The sequence below is a fragment of the Helicoverpa zea genome, chromosome 27 (assembly GCF_022581195.2).
Source record: "Helicoverpa zea isolate HzStark_Cry1AcR chromosome 27, ilHelZeax1.1, whole genome shotgun sequence".
Lineage (NCBI taxonomy): Eukaryota > Metazoa > Arthropoda > Insecta > Lepidoptera > Noctuidae > Helicoverpa > Helicoverpa zea.
In genome coordinates this window covers 7,201,780-7,218,461 of record NC_061478.1, presented here as the reverse complement: position 1 = coordinate 7,218,461, position 16,682 = coordinate 7,201,780, and the positions used below count along the sequence as shown (strand labels likewise).

Below are 16,682 nucleotides of genomic sequence, written 5' to 3'. Positions count from 1 at the left end.
CTGGAAACGTGATGTATATCATTTATACAATGTAGGCTGAGAATCGGCAATTATAGAAGAAAAGGTAGCCTAAAAGCCCGCCTTTCACCACTCCTTATGTGTTTAAGCTGGTAAGAAGGATTGATGGAACAAAGAGGGACTAAAAATAGATGATGGGGGTGTCATTAATGTACAGGTTTCATCACAAATAGTACTTCGAAAGTATGTATAATATATTGGGGCTCTTGGAACTCGAAGAAATATAGTCTTTCTATTTTCCAGACATTTGACCATCTAGGTGCAGCAGATAACCTTTAAGATTACCAAACAGTAATACGTAATATCAAAGGCGCTAAAGTGCCTGCTATGACATCGCGGATATTGATTTTACAAACAAAACCAAATCTACTTAATAGTTGAATTCAAAGGGAAAGATTTTTAGACTAAAAGCCCCGATTTAATAGAAGAATCTACCAACACAGGTAGTAACATTCATGCCACCCCCACATCAGAAGTCAGTGCTAAGAGAAGAGAGCAGTGGTCAGTATGTCGTACTCTTACTGGCGGAGCTGTGCAGCGACTTGTCCATGTGCTTCAGCTCCATCTGGTCGTGGTGGATCCACAGGTCCGGCGGCTTGATGCCCGCTGACGCTGACGACTTCTGGTATGTGCTGCAGGGGCAGAGAGTAAATAATTATGTGTACTGCAAAAATAATTGCTGAACAAAGAAGACATTGTTGTTGATAGAAAAGCTTAAGAAAAGTGCGTCGGTCCTAGGGAAGAACCTTGTGGAACGCCTTTCAGTATGGCGATTATCACACTGCCCCGCATGATGCAGCGTAGTGCGTGGATGCGTTGTTTTCCGTTGTACGGAAATATCTCCGTTTGTATGGAAAACACGCATAGTCCAACACACTGAAAATGCATCCACGCGCGTTCATGCGGATCACGCACATACATGCGGAGAAACACGCACCCCCGCGCGTAGGTGCGGGGCGAGACGCAAGGTATGGCACACTGCATCCCGCATTGCCGCGCGTGATTTTGAATGGGCGTGACGTGTATATTTGAAAATGGAAGCCGCCGTGCGTGAATCTACTAAACGCACCTACGCGCGTGAGTGCGCAAAAAACCCGCACGATGATGCAGATCTGCACTCCCGCAGGAACGCGCGTAGGTGCGTCGACACGCAAGATGCAGCGTGATGCGGGGCAGTGTGAAGATCACCTATGTTAAGTAAATTACACTTATGTGTAGTTAAAACCAGTCGAGAAGTAAAAAATAAGGATGCATCAGTTTTTGGACTCGGTATTTGACAGTAAATAATATTATGTTTAAGTAAATAGTGCCTAAATAGTACCTTTTAGTGCGTGACGATGTCGAATGCATCACTAAAGTCGTAATTGTGTGGCAAAGCATGTGTGTTTGTCTATACTATGTGTGAGTGTTTATGTTATGCCGGCGCTGGCCCACAGCCAGGCGGAGTGGCTGTGTGTGCTGTGTGTGCTGTACCTGGTGTCGGGCGACAGCGGCGGCTGCGCGCGGCGGCAGCAGAGCGAGAGCGCGAGCGCGGCGGCCAGCGCCAGCACGGCGCAGGCGCCGCCGGCGCTGGCCCACAGCCAGGCGGAGTGGCTGTGTGTGCTGTGTGTGCTGTACCTGGTGTCGGGCGACAGCGGCGGCTGCGCGCGGCGGCAGCAGAGCGAGAGCGCGAGCGCGGCGGCCAGCGCCAGCACGGCGCAGGCGCCGCCGGCGCTGGCCCACAGCCAGGCGGAGTGGCTGTGTGTGCTGTGTGTGCTGTACCTGGTGTCGGGCGACAGCGGCGGCTGCGCGCGGCGGCAGCAGAGCGAGAGCGCGAGCGCGGCGGCCAGCGCCAGCACGGCGCAGGCGCCGCCGGCGCTGGCCCACAGCCAGGCGGAGGTGGCGCTGGCGAGCCCGTCGGGCGCGTCGGGCGCAGTGCTGTAGGCGACGGGTGCACAGAAGGGGCCGAGCCCCTTGCTGTTCCGCGCCTGCAGCTTGAACAGGTACGTGGTGCGGGGCCGGAGCCGCTCGACCCTCGCGCGTGTCCGCTCGCCCAGCGCCGCCACGGCCGTCCACTCCTCGCCGCCCGCGCCGCCGCGAGACACCGCGTACATTATCACGTAGCCTGACGAGCGCGAGGACAACACACTCAGATCAATTGCTTTTATACCTCATAGAAAATAAGAGTGGGCCAAGTATTGAACCCAGAGGTATCCCTGACGTTCAGGTTACGACGGTGATAATAAAGTAATTAAAATGACTATTTTGTTCGCTATCAGTAACAAAAACTATCAACCAGCACAACAAATTATTAAAACCCTGATAAACACAATTTTTATTCAACATTAGTACATTGTTAACCCGATCGAAAGCTTCATAAAAATCACTCTTTTTTTTACACTGCATCGCCATTCAAACCATCGAATCTAAAGAAGAACTATAAACATCAATACAATCATCACAAAATACATGAATCTCGTAGTATTACTGCTGCATCGTATAAGATATATCCAGTACATACCAGTAATGAGTCCATTGGGCTTGGCGGGCGGCTGCCACGTGAGGTCGACGGCCCGCGCGGGCGAGGCGGGCGGCGGCGCGGGCGCGGGGCGCAGCTCGCGCGGGGGCGAGCCGGGCGCCGCCTCCAGCGTCGTGTTCGACACCAGCATCGACCACGCTGACTCGCGACCGCCTACAGTAGAATGGAATAGCATTTATTTCTTACTAAGTACATGATAATTACATTCAGGTCTTACAGTACTATACACGTATTTTAATTTTCCTCGTGGGATTGGCTAGTTCTAAATCACATTACAATAATAATAGTATAAATGCAAAGGTTTGTGATATGTGCCTATATTTTTGTTACTTCTTCACGCACAAACTGCTGAGCTGATTTTGATGAAACTCGGTATTGATTTAAATCAGAATAGTTCCCTCGGGAAGCGAGTGAGACCGCTCTGGCCGAAAACTAGAAAGTTAATCTCTAGAAGTGATAATCTCTCATACGAAATTGCAATAAATATTTTTAAAATAACAGCTGAAATTCTGGCCGCCATTCTTTCAAAAAAACTCGAGCTTTTACCCTGAAACTTAATACACCACAAAAACAATGTCACAACCAAAATAAGGATAATGTAATTTCTTTAAAACCCCACATACCTTTAATAAGTTTAACAGCGAACTCGTACTGCGTGAAGGGGCGCAGCTCGTCCAGCATGCAGTTGAGGTCGGTCGCGTTGAACGTGCGAGCTCGCCCGCCCGCGCTCGACCACCGCACCACGTAGCGACGCCCGTCCGTCGCCGTCTGACCGACAGGTACATACTTTATTACAAGAATACGGACTTACACAAAATTATATAAAACATGTTATATTTTTGGGAAAATTCTACATTCCCCGCTAAACGATAGTTGTTTTAATCTTGAAATAGTATCAATTTTAATGTACATATCTTATTCAAAAAGCCTGTGAAAAAGAGATCGATACCCAAAATATGTATAGGCATTAGGCCTATTTTAGGGTCACTTGTTATAGTTACTGTAAATAAATATTTTTTGATAATAAATTATTTACTTTTTAGGGTTCCGGACCTCGAAAGGAAAAAACGGAACCCTTATAGGATCACTTTGTTGTCCGTCTGTCTGTCTGTCTGTCTGTCTGTCTGTCTGTCTGTCTGTCTGTCAAGACCCTTTATCTTAAGAACGCGTGGACGTATCAAGCTGAAATTCACATGAAATACTCGGGTCTATTGTCCCTTTAGGTTGTGAAAATATCAAGCTTCTAAGCCAAGCCAATCAAAAGATACAACCGATTATGTCGATATTTTCAACAAATTCTCGACACTCGCAAAGGAATCAAAACCTAAAGGGTACTTCCCGTAAACTCAGAATCTTGAAATTTGGCATGAAGCATTGTTATATAATGCAAATATAGGAAAAATTGCGAAAATCTCATTTTTTTGTTATATAATTTAATAAAAATATTTTAATAAAATGAAACTTACTACCTTATTTCTCACGAACGAATAAAGGTACCAAATTGAAATTTATACCAAATACCTAGGTCTATTGTCCCTTTAAGCAATGAAAAAATCAAACTTCTAAGTTAACGCGATCAAAAGATACAGCAGTTTTACCGACACCTTAGACGAATTTCCGTTACACGCTAGGGAATCAAAACCTACAAGGTACCTACTTCCCGTGAACTCAGAATCTTAAAATTCGGCACGAAGCAATGTTATATAGTACAGATAAAGGAAAAATTGCGAAAATGATAAATTTGAGGTTACATAAAATATTAAAATATTATTTTTGCTTACATTATATAAAATATTTTTTTAATAATTATAAACTTACTACCTACCCTTTTTCACATGAACGCGTAGAGATATTAAAGTTTTGAATAAAAAGTGAAATTCATATCAAACACTTCTTAAATATAATGGCCTCTAAACTGTGAAAAATTTTAAATCATTCAAAGGTCATTGGGCACCTTAGTATGAAAACCATACCCACGGTGGATACGAACGAAATATAGCACAGTACAATGATAAAGGCTCTGATTTACTATGGCATTAGTCGCATCAATGTGACGACCTCGATGGCGCAATGGTCATCATGCCGGACCGCCGAACCTGAGGTCCCGGGTTCGATTCCCGGTTCGGTCGACATTTGTGTGATGAGCATGCTTGTTGGCCGTGGTCTGGGTGTTATGATATGTATTTATAAATATGTATATATGTAGCTATATGTAGTTTATCAGTTGTGTTAGCACCCATAACACAAGTTAATAAATAACTTACCATGGGGTTAACCGTATAAAAAAAAAAAAAAAAAAAAAAAAAAAAAAAAAAAAAAAAAAAAAATGTGAACCATGGGAATCTAGAGAAAATCAGGTGTAAACATCAAATATTTTCCTTATTTCAATGGGGAATTTAAACGACCAAGTTTGACGGATTTGAGAAATCATTTCTTTGTAGTGAAAGAGTATACTCGCCGTTTATTTCCATTGTCATCAGGTCAGGATCTGATGATGGAAATCCTGAGAAATCGAGGGCAACTATCAGAAATTGTAGGCATGCATAGGATTAAAACTTGATTCTCAGATGTATGTCTGGTGATACTATCAAACAGTGAAGGTTTAGAGCTTATCTGATGATGGAGACGTGAGAAAGTCGAGAGAACTCGGTATGTTTTAGTCACGTCGTGTTTGGGCTTATATTATTCGTATTGACGAGAACTTTTCACAAAAGTTAAAAATAAAAACTATTTACAAAAAAAAAAAACAACTTCTAAAACAACAAGAAAACAGGGGCCCGATTCTCCTAATTTTACTTAAGCGCCATTCGATTCACGTTCGACTCGATTCGACTGAGATCCAATCCCGACTCGATTACGATTGAAGCGTATGTGGCATTCCGCTATTTTTTCTTTGAAATAAACGTTTTTATCCTTTTCTGTCATTCAATAATGAATCATTTTGTCTGCAAATGATTTACGATTGCAAAATGATTGTACAGCAAACTACCGTATAGACCAAAATCATCAAAATAGCAGACCAATCGCACACCAATCAAATGTCAATCGAGTACGATTGGTCTTTTATTAGTAGCAGAATGCCCGATATGGTTAAAACTGCTATTACGATCATATTGCGATTCGATTTCTATTAGATTTTGACATTATTAACTTAGGAGAATCGGGGCCCTGATGATGCATCCTCTAGACACCGACTTCTAGACCGATGCACCTAACATCTTTTTAATTTCTTTCTTGCTTTTGTTTTCCTGTTGCTTTTTTATATGTTTGAAGTTGGATTTGTTTGTAAAATGCTACAAAATAAAATAATGCCGACTTTATAAAACAAAGAAAGGGACAGAATTACACTTTTGTCAAGGCTCTAGAAACGTAAAGCCAGCAGCCCCGAATCCTACTCTCTACAAGTCGTTGTTACAATTCGACAGCTACAAGTCGTCAGGCGGTTTCGAAAAAAACCTGAAACTGGGGCTCTTTAGGTGATTAATCCCTCAAAAATAAAAGATCCCATTCCTGCAATGGCTGCTTTAACCCAAGTTAGTAGTGAATTCTCATCACCTAAAATAAAATAAGCTCCAACACAAGGTTACGTTATAAATTGTAAAGGAGTTCCCATAACTATATCTGATCTTAGCTGTCGATCCCACAATGGCAGTCAAACCTATCTTTGTGGAAAGTCTTCGCCAATACGAATAAAATAAGCCCAAACACGTGGTAGTTGCAACATACCGTTCAGGAGTTCCCTTGACTCTCTGTAGTCTCCATAATCAAATCAGCTCCAAACCTTCACTGTTTACCAGTACCCTCAAAAATACACTCACTCTCTAAAATATTCAAGAGTTGCCCTCGATTTCTCAGGGTTTCCAGATCCTCATCAGATCCTGGTCATCCGGATTGGCACCTTCCTTCTTTATAAAATGTCTTTAACAATAAAAACTAGCATTGCAACCTGTACAATCCTCTGAAACTGCTTGTCTTTTATATTTTTCAAACGATCCTGGACATTCGTCTTCATGGAATTTTAATAAAATATTTATATTCAAAGAAACGTCATACCATTCTCCACGATTTAAAACTACTTTGATTCATGTCCGCCACTTTTTACAAAGCGGGTCAGATATGCCCCATGACCTTTAAGACATAATTAGTTATTTTCAATCAGATTTCTGAATGATGACTATAAAATGTTGTATATAAATAACTTCAATAAAATAACTTTTACAAGGTACTGGCCTACTATTTTAGTTATATTATAAAATAAAAAATATTAACTATTTTGACTCTCACGAAATTACCATAACTATGATTGTTCTAAACTGAACGGTTGGCGCGAAACTCACTTTTTATCTATACAGCATTTGTACGGAACCCTCGGTGCGCGAGTCCGACTCGCACTTGGCCGGTTTATTTATATTCGTCATGAAGAATAACTAAAATGGAATATAAGTGCACAACTGACCTGTCCCTTAGGTAGCGTGGGATCCGTCCAGTACACCACAGCTGTTGTTCCGCTTAGCATGATCACCTATGAATGAAATAAATCATTATAGTTAATTATCTTTGAGAAACCGCTGGATTAATATTTAGAAAAAAATATTAAAGTCCGCAGATTGTTGGAAAGTAATCACAAAACCACGACCTCTTAGTAGATTACATACTTTCTGCTTATTGTCTATCTTAATGAGACAGTTCCTACACTTATTTTGGCTAAAACGAATACATTTATACATTACATTTTGGCATCAGTCCCTGAAATGCTGCTCTTAGCTCCTACACTGACTTACCTTCACCGGCTCGTCTACTTCATCATCATCATCATCAACCGGGGCCCGCGTCCGCACGGTGGCGTACACGCCTGACTCCTGCACTGACTCACCTTCACCCCCACAGGCGGTATGAGCGGCGGCGGCTCGTCCACTTCATCATCATCATCATCATCATCAGCCGGGGCCCGCGTCCGCACGGTGGCGTACACGCCTGACTCCTGCACTGACTCACCTTCACCCCCACAGGCGGTATGAGCGGCGGCGGCTCGTCCACTTCATCATCATCATCATCATCATCAGCCGGGGCCCGCGTCCGCACGGTGGCGTACACGCCTGACTCCTGCACTGACTCACCTTCACCCCCACAGGCGGTATGAGCGGCGGCGGCTCGTCCACTTCATCATCATCATCATCATCATCAGCCGGGGCCCGCGTCCGCACGGTGGCGTACACGCCTGACTCCTGCACTGACTCACCTTCACCCCCACAGGCGGTATGAGCGGCGGCGGCTCGTCCACTTCATCATCATCATCATCATCATCAGCCGGGGCCCGCGTCCGCACGGTGGCGTACACGCCTGACTCCTGCACTGACTCACCTTCACCCCCACAGGCGGTATGAGCGGCGGCGGCTCGTCCACTTCATCATCATCATCATCATCCTCGTCATCGGGCTCGGCGTCATCATCAGCCGGGGCCCGGGTCCGCACGGTGGCGTACACGGCGGGGCCCAGGCCACGGGAGTTCGACGCGCGGAGAGAGATCACGTATTCCGCGTTCGATTCTAGTGAAAATAGTATGGAGTTAGCCATCAGTTTTATCAAATGCTAGTTGTATTCCGCAGTTTCACCTAAAGCAACTACTTCTTGAACTGTCTTACCCATATTATCAGCTTACATTAACAGCTGGAATTTTAAACAGCATATAACCAAAAAAGACAACACAAGACAACACCACGGCTCAACTCTTCAACCCACTCGCGAAGCGTTAACGTTATACAGGCTGAAAATATTATCTACAACAAAATTTTACATAGTAATTCTACTCATAACGCTCTACCCGAAATCAACGAAAAATTTTGTTTTCACTTTTTTTTTTTTGAATAATTTAAAAGTTAAACATACCAAGTCCGCGTATAACATGCGAGTGCAGATGCGCGGGCAGGTCCCGCGCGGCGTCGTCCGGCACGCCGAGCCCCCAGCCCAGCACGTAGCCGCGCACCACCACGCCGCCCGCCTCCTCGCCCCACCACACCGAGATCCAGTCGCGGCCGGCGCGGGCTGTGGACAAGCAACTTGTTAAACATATGCACGTACACACTTACCTGTATTAGAAATTACATAATCTTACATGTTTAGTCTGAGATTTGTTTTGATTTTAGTTTCACGTTGTAAAACGGTAAAAAACTCGCGTGTTTCGTCATTCTGTTTTTCATGCTTCACTCTGTATAATATTTTAAGTAAGTTTGATACGAGTTACAGACTGATTATGAATCGTGACCGCTTTTATTAGCCATCCTAGATTGCAAGGGGAGCACAAAAATGACGAAAAAGATCAGTCTTTTATGATATATTTTAACCGCTTCCGTTGGCCATGCTAGATTACAAGAGGAGCGCAAAAATGACGAAAAAACATTTCTTTTATATAGAGAACAATAGAAAATCAATTGTGTCTCGTGTAGATCTGCGCTCCGGCATACAATGGGTCTATTGAAATGATGAGTAAAATGACAATGTTTTATTTTCCTGTATATAATGTGTACGTACTGGTGAGGGGCGGCGGCTGCGGCGGCACGCGGCTCTCGTCGAGCTCGTGGCGCTGCGTGCTCGCCGACACCCACTCGCTGAACGGACCAGAGCCGTTCGCGTTGATCGCACATACTCGGATCTGACAGGAAAAAATATAAGTTAGGACACATAACAGTCAACGAAAATGCCCTTATGGCGTCTCCACATTAGTGCCGAGAATGCAAGCGTAACTTCTCGCCATGCATTCACGGCACTACCAACCCTGATCGGGAAACAGGCGTGAATGCGGATGAACCCCGCGAAAACCCTTACAGTAGTAGATGAATTAAAAATCAATTCTTAAATTATTATATACAGTGCGAAGTTATGTAACCAATGCATTTGATTTGATAACAGCGTTATTTTAGACATTTGGTTCCCAATTGAGAAAACAAAAATCTGCAAGATTATCTAAACAATATAAAGCATTGTTACGCAGAAAGTTACAATCAAAATACCTATGACACCCTAAATTCATATTTGGATATGTGTGTCTATACAAAAACAGTAGCAAAAACCTACGCTATAATTTCACACAAGATAATATTTTAATGACAAGTCACCCTATATATACGTGCTAAATACCTGATAAGTAGTAGCAGTATCAAGTCCTCTAAGCTCTGCGCGCCTCTGGTCTGCCGGCGTGGTGAGCGAGTCGGCCTTGCGCCGCGGGCCCCCGGGCCCCGGCGCCGGCGCGGGCCCCGACTCCGGCGCAGCGGCCCGGTAGCGCACCTTGTAGCCTGTGAGGGGCCCGCGGTGTGTGCGTGCCGGTGGTGCTTCCCAGCGGACTAGGATCGACTGTGGGTAAAAATATTGTGTTGGGGTTGCTTTCTCTAAAGTTTTTGTTGTCTATTTGTGTGAGGAATTTAGTTACGAACATTTAGAATGAATGTAGTCATTTAATTATTGTACTTGACAGCTCGGCCGCACGGAGCCCGCTCACGGTGCTGCTGATGCTGGTGATACTCACAGTGGCACTAGTGGCGACGACAGTGACATTAGCGGGCGGCGCGGCGGGCGCGTCGCTGGGTGTCCGCAGCCGCAGCTCGGCCGCACGGAGCCCGCTCACGGTGCTGCTGATGCTGGTGATACTCACAGTGGCACTAGTGGCGACGACAGTGACATTAGCGGGCGGCGCGGCGGGCGCGTCGCTGGGTGTCCGCAGCCGCAGCTCGGCCGCACGGAGCCCGCTCACGGTGCTGCTGATGCTGGTGATACTCACAGTGGCACTAGTGGCGACGACAGTGACATTAGCGGGCGGCGCGGCGGGCGCGTCGCTGGGTGTCCGCAGCCGCAGCTCGGCCGCACGGAGCCCGCTCACGGTGCTGCTGATGCTGGTGATACTCACAGTGGCACTAGTGGCGACGACAGTGACATTAGCGGGCGGCGCGGCGGGCGCGTCGCTGGGTGTCCGCAGCCGCAGCTCGGCCGCCGCGCCGCCCGCCGCCGCCACGCGCAGCAGGTACGCGCTGGCCGCACGGAGACCGCTCACAGTGCTGCTAATGCTGGTGGCACTGGCGTCAGCTTCTACCCATTGGAACTGCTCGCGACCGCTGTCCACCTGGTGTAGCACATATTAATGTATAAGTTTGTTTGCTGAATCTTGCAGCTTTACCCACACATTCCACGACAACTACTTGCTTCCGCTACATAAAAGTAGCCAAAACTAAGAAGGATAAATAAATTTATATAAACGAGATTTTTTTTTTATGTTTTGGATAAAAAAGGAATTACAGCTATATACGATTACATATTCAGACATTTCCAACTTTTAAAATACGATCATTATTTGTGTAGAGAAACGATATGCTATTTAGCATAGGCGTTCGATTATGTGGATCATATTACTTTTTAAATAAACTACAGTCATATGGGGATTGAGGAAATGTTTTAAGTATTTATTAAGTTACATCTCAAAGACTGATCACGGGCATCACAAAAGTAAACCTATTTATAAAGTGTGAAAAGATAACTGTCTAAGATCCGATCAATAAAGTATGGAGTTCCACAGGGGAGCGCACTTGGCCCATCTTTGTTCATATATTGTATCAATATTAACGTTTACGTTTACATATTCTTTACTACATATTCGTTGTTGCTAAAAGCTAAATAAAGTATAGCTGTTTCTTTTATAAGACTTAATTACCATATTTTATCACTAGTAGAACAGTTATAGTAGACTAGCTTCTGCTAGCGGTTTCACCTCTTCACTTTCCGGGTTCACTGCACGAACCCGTGATAAAAAGTGGCATATAGCCTTCCTCGATAAATGGGCTACCTAACACTGGAAGAATTTTTTAAGTAAAAGTATTTTTTTCAGTATTTACTGAGATTAGTAAGCACTTTAGCGCCAAGCAGTACTTCTTTCGTCATGAAACCAATCTCTTACCTCAGTATACTGTATGGAGTACTTGGTGGGCGTGGGCGCGGCGGCCGGCGCGGCCCACGCGAGGCGCAGCGCGTGCGGGCCCAGCGCCTCGCCGCGCAGCCCCACCGGCGGACCGTGCGTGATCTCTTCTTCTGATGTGCGGACTTCGATCGTCTAGGGTATATAACATTTTCATCCCACCATCTCGGAAAGAGTAGTTTTACCCTTTGATATCTGAGCGCAAAAGCCGTTTTTATCCTCTAGAGCGGCAAAGTGATTTGAATTTAGAACATCGTGTGCAATACTCCATTTGTGACAATCTTGATAAGACTTTTCAAACAAATACATATTAAAAACAATTAATTATTAAAATAAAATACTGCTTAAAATAATTATTCAATTAATTAAGTAATTTTTATTATTGTTTTTACATAGATTTTTAACCTCGTTTCATTTTTAAACTGAGTTATCAAATAAATGAACTTTAATAGGCACTTCTTTTTAATGTGATACTCATAATGTGCGCGCCATTTTGTTTTTTTGCATTTAGTAATTTCCTCGATGAGGTGGGATGAAAAGTTACGTGTTGCACTCGAGTGCAAAGATTTTTCACCTTGTGCTCTTTTGATTCCCTCGCTATCGCTCAGGATTCTAATTATTGAAACACTCGCTACGCTCGTGTTTCAATTTTAGAATCCTTCGCTTGCTCGGTCATCAAAATTGAGCACGCGGTTAAAAAGCAACTTTGCACTCTTGTATAACAAATAACTATTATTTAGGGAAGATTTTATGTCTAAATTATTTCGAAGTGTAAAATGAGTGATGTTTGCTTTTCTAATGTGAAACTGCAGTTTTTCCGAAATGACTTCAGCTCGCCAAAAGTAATATTAGTCACTCGGAAATATTACAGTTTTCGTAGACTCACGTTTATTTTAAGAATGTGATACTATACTTTACCAATGAATATATTGAGATTATCATAAGTTCGCTACGTCCTTGAACTGACAAGTTGGTTGCTGTACACTACTGCACAAATTCAGGCTAACCAAATAATGTCAAACTTATTACAATACAGTTCTTGACTATTAACTTTTCTTCTTGGAAGTTGATTACTAGTAAGTCACGACACTAAACATGTATAAAATGGCAAACTTTTAAAGAATCAAAGATATTATAACAGTAAACATACGTCGCTAGGCGGTGAGGTGTGCTGGTCAGTAAAAGCTCGTACACTGAACAGGTAGGTGGTGTTGGGCTGCAGCGACGCTACGTTCATCTCGTGCCGACCCGCGACGCCGCGAGACACGCGTTCTCTGAGATACAACATGGGTATTAAAATAACAACAACCAACAATTTTCGAAAGTTCAAAGTTATTAATAAAACTTATTGGTATCTTTAAAACTAAGAAACTATCCCTAAACCACAACGCAGGAAACAACAAGCCGTAAAATATATAGAAACTAGCTTCCGCCAGCGGCTTCGCCCGCGTGGTGTGTTGCTAAAAAGTAGCCTATGTGTTAATCCAGGGTATCACCTATCTACATACCAAATTTCAATCAAATCGGTCCAGCCGTTTTTGCGTGATTGAATAACAAACATACATCCATACATTCTCACAAACTTTCACATTTATAAGTAGGATTAGAAGCATGTACGATTCCAATGGTCAAATATATGTATGTAGTAACTAACTCTGTTACATAATTTTAAGTATTGTTCCAATGTTCAAAAAACTGACTTATTGGTAGGTCAATGCACAATTGAAAGCACAGAATTTACTAGATTTATAAACTTTCATTAACAATTTTCTTTTAACGAATATATTTTTCTAAAAAGACACATACAATTTTTGATTTGAATATATCCTCACCTCTCACTCCCCTTGACTCGATACACGACAGCATACCCCGTGAGGTCCCCCTCGAGCTGCGCGGGCGGCTCCCAGCTCAGCGTCACGAAGCGGTGCTTCACGATGACGGCCCGCAGCCCCCGCGGCGCCGACACCGCAGTGCCGTTGTCTCGCTCCAGCTCCAGCCCTTCGCCCGGGTGCAACATATCATCGTCAGTGTACTCCTCATATTCCACGTCAGGCTCTGACGTGTACGCTGAGGAAGTCTCTCCGAGGAAATCTTCGTCTTCACCAGGTGGGGGGACTAGGTCCTGGTCGGTGTCGTGGTTCGACGAGTCTATTGTGATGTTGGTAAGCTCTGTAAGGAACGGGGTTAGGAAAACGAAAAATTTAAATAAAAATAAAAAAAAATGAAATCATAAAAATAATAAAAGAAAGAAATAAATTAAGTACATTTTTTGTACGAAATAATGAAAAACAACAAAATCGAAAAAAAAAGCACAACGAAATAAACGAAAATATTCTTTTCAGAACACAAAGAGAAAGTCAACAAAAAATTATAATATAAAAACACACTTTTTGGGTGTCATCTTAAAAACAAACAAAAATAGGATCTGGGATTTACCCTAAAAATGGACATAGGGACTCCCAACGTCAAAGTGATCAAGGAATCACAACATTCTTATGTTAAGAGCGTGTACGCTCGGCGCGCGATGTCAACTTTAGGTAATTCAACGCAAAAAATCGCGCAGACTAGCGTCGCGGCTGTGTGCGTGCCTATCATACTTCACGTATAGTCACACAAACCATTTTGATCCTACAAACCTAGTTGCCTTTACAGAGACTCTTGTTCAAGCTGTGGACGCAAACAAACAATTTGATGTCATATATACGGACTTTAGTAAGGCCTTCGATGTTATGTCTCACTCTATCTTAATACATAAGCTCTCAGCCTACGGTATCACAGGATCTCTTCTGCAATGGCTAAAATCTTACCTGATGGGACGTGAATTCTTTGTGGTGGTCAACGGCTTTCAATCCTCAAACTACAGTATACTGTCCGGCGCTCCCCAGGGATCTCAATTAGCCCCAATTTTATTCAACATATTTATTAACGACCTCCCTCAATGTTTCCATCACTCTGAACCTTTTTTATATGCCGATGATTTAAAATTCGCGCGGGCGATTGTATCACCACATGATAGTACTCTTTTACAGGACGACCTCAACAATGTTACTGAATGGTGCAAAATCAATAAAATGCAACTTAATTTAAAATAAACCGGCCAAGTGCGAGTCGGACTCGCGCACCGAGGGTTCCGTACAAATGCTGTATAGATAAAAAGTGAGTTTCGCGCCAACCGTTCAGTTTAGAACAATCATAGTTATGGTAATTTCGTGAGAGTCAAAATAGTTAATATTTTTTATTTTATAATATAACTAAAATAGTAGGCCAGTACCTTGTAAAAGTTATTTTATTGAAGTTATTTATATACAACATTTTATAGTCATCATTCAGAAATCTGATTGAAAATAACTAATTATGTCTTAAAGGTCATGGGGCATATCTGACCCGCTTTGTAAAAAGTGGCGGACATGAATCAAAGTAGTTTTAAATCGTGGAGAATGGTATGACGTTTCTTTGAATATAAATATTTTATTAAAATTCCATGAAGACGAATGTCCAGGATCGTTTGAAAAATATAAAAGACAAGCAGTTTCAGAGGATTGTACAGGTTGCAATGCTAGTTTTTATTGTTAAAGACATTTTATAAAGAAGGAAGGTGCCAATCCGGATGACCAGGATCTGATGAGGATCTGGAAACCCTGAGAAATCGAGGGCAACTCTTGAATATTTTAGAGAGTGAGTGTATTTTTGAGGGTACTGGTAAACAGTGAAGGTTTGGAGCTGATTTGATTATGGAGACTACAGAGAGTCAAGGGAACTCCTGAACGGTATGTTGCAACTACCACGTGTTTGGGCTTATTTTATTCGTATTGGCGAAGACTTTCCACAAAGATAGGTTTGACTGCCATTGTGGGATCGACAGCTAAGATCAGATATAGTTATGGGAACTCCTTTACAATTTATAACGTAACCTTGTGTTGGAGCTTATTTTATTTTAGGTGATGAGAATTCACTACTAACTTGGGTTAAAGCAGCCATTGCAGGAATGGGATCTTTTATTTTTGAGGGATTAATCACCTAAAGAGCCCCAGTTTCAGGTTTTTTTCGAAACCGCCTGACGACTTGTAGCTGTCGAATTGTAACAACGACTTGTAGAGAGTAGGATTCGGGGCTGCTGGCTTTACGTTTCTAGAGCCTTGACAAAAGTGTAATTCTGTCCCTTTCTTTGTTTTATAAAGTCGGCATTATTTTATTTTGTAGCATTTTACAAACAAATCCAACTTCAAACATATAAAAAAGCAACAGGAAAACAAAAGCAAGAAAGAAATTAAAAAGATGTTAGGTGCATCGGTCTAGAAGTCGGTGTCTAGAGGATGCATCATCAGGGCCCCGATTCTCCTAAGTTAATAATGTCAAAATCTAATAGAAATCGAATCGCAATATGATCGTAATAGCAGTTTTAACCATATCGGGCATTCTGCTACTAATAAAAGACCAATCGTACTCGATTGACATTTGATTGGTGTGCGATTGGTCTGCTATTTTGATGATTTTGGTCTATACGGTAGTTTGCTGTACAATCATTTTGCAATCGTAAATCATTTGCAGACAAAATGATTCATTATTGAATGACAGAAAAGGATAAAAACGTTTATTTCAAAGAAAAAATAGCGGAATGCCACATACGCTTCAATCGTAATCGAGTCGGGATTGGATCTCAGTCGAATCGAGTCGAACGTGAATCGAATGGCGCTTAAGTAAAATTAGGAGAATCGGGCCCCTGTTTTCTTGTTGTTTTAGAAGTTGTTTTTTTTTTTTGTAAATAGTTTTTATTTTTAACTTTTGTGAAAAGTTCTCGTCAATACGAATAATATAAGCCCAAACACGACGTGACTAAAACATACCGAGTTCTCTCGACTTTCTCACGTCTCCATCATCAGATAAGCTCTAAACCTTCACTGTTTGATAGTATCACCAGACATACATCTGAGAATCAAGTTTTAATCCTATGCATGCCTACAATTTCTGATAGTTGCCCTCGATTTCTCAGGATTTCCATCATCAGATCCTGACCTGATGACAATGGAAATAAACGGCGAGTATACTCTTTCACTACAAAGAAATGATTTCTCAAATCCGTCAAACTTGGTCGTTTAAATTCCCCATTGAAATAAGGAAAATATTTGATGTTTACACCTGATTTTCTCTAGATTCCCATGGTTCACATTTTTTTTTTTTTTTTTTTTTTTT

General features: G+C 42.7%; 1 protein-coding gene across 1 annotated transcript in view; it reads right to left on the bottom strand.

The window, feature by feature from the left end:
* Positions 1-16,682, bottom strand: part of LOC124643521 (neogenin) — a 165,887-nt gene that overhangs the window by 10,454 nt on the left and 138,751 nt on the right. The window contains exons 11-23 of the mRNA XM_047182527.1: positions 13,325-13,661; positions 12,643-12,766; positions 11,475-11,627; positions 10,434-10,646; positions 9,671-9,883; positions 9,065-9,185; positions 8,423-8,578; positions 7,898-8,082; positions 6,993-7,058; positions 3,160-3,304; positions 2,519-2,689; positions 1,780-2,122; positions 535-650 (exon numbers count right to left, since the gene is read on the bottom strand). Coding sequence (XP_047038483.1) covers positions 535-650; positions 1,780-2,122; positions 2,519-2,689; positions 3,160-3,304; positions 6,993-7,058; positions 7,898-8,082; positions 8,423-8,578; positions 9,065-9,185; positions 9,671-9,883; positions 10,434-10,646; positions 11,475-11,627; positions 12,643-12,766; positions 13,325-13,661 — 2,343 coding nt within the window. The remainder of the gene's footprint in view (positions 1-534; positions 651-1,779; positions 2,123-2,518; positions 2,690-3,159; positions 3,305-6,992; positions 7,059-7,897; positions 8,083-8,422; positions 8,579-9,064; positions 9,186-9,670; positions 9,884-10,433; positions 10,647-11,474; positions 11,628-12,642; positions 12,767-13,324; positions 13,662-16,682) is intronic.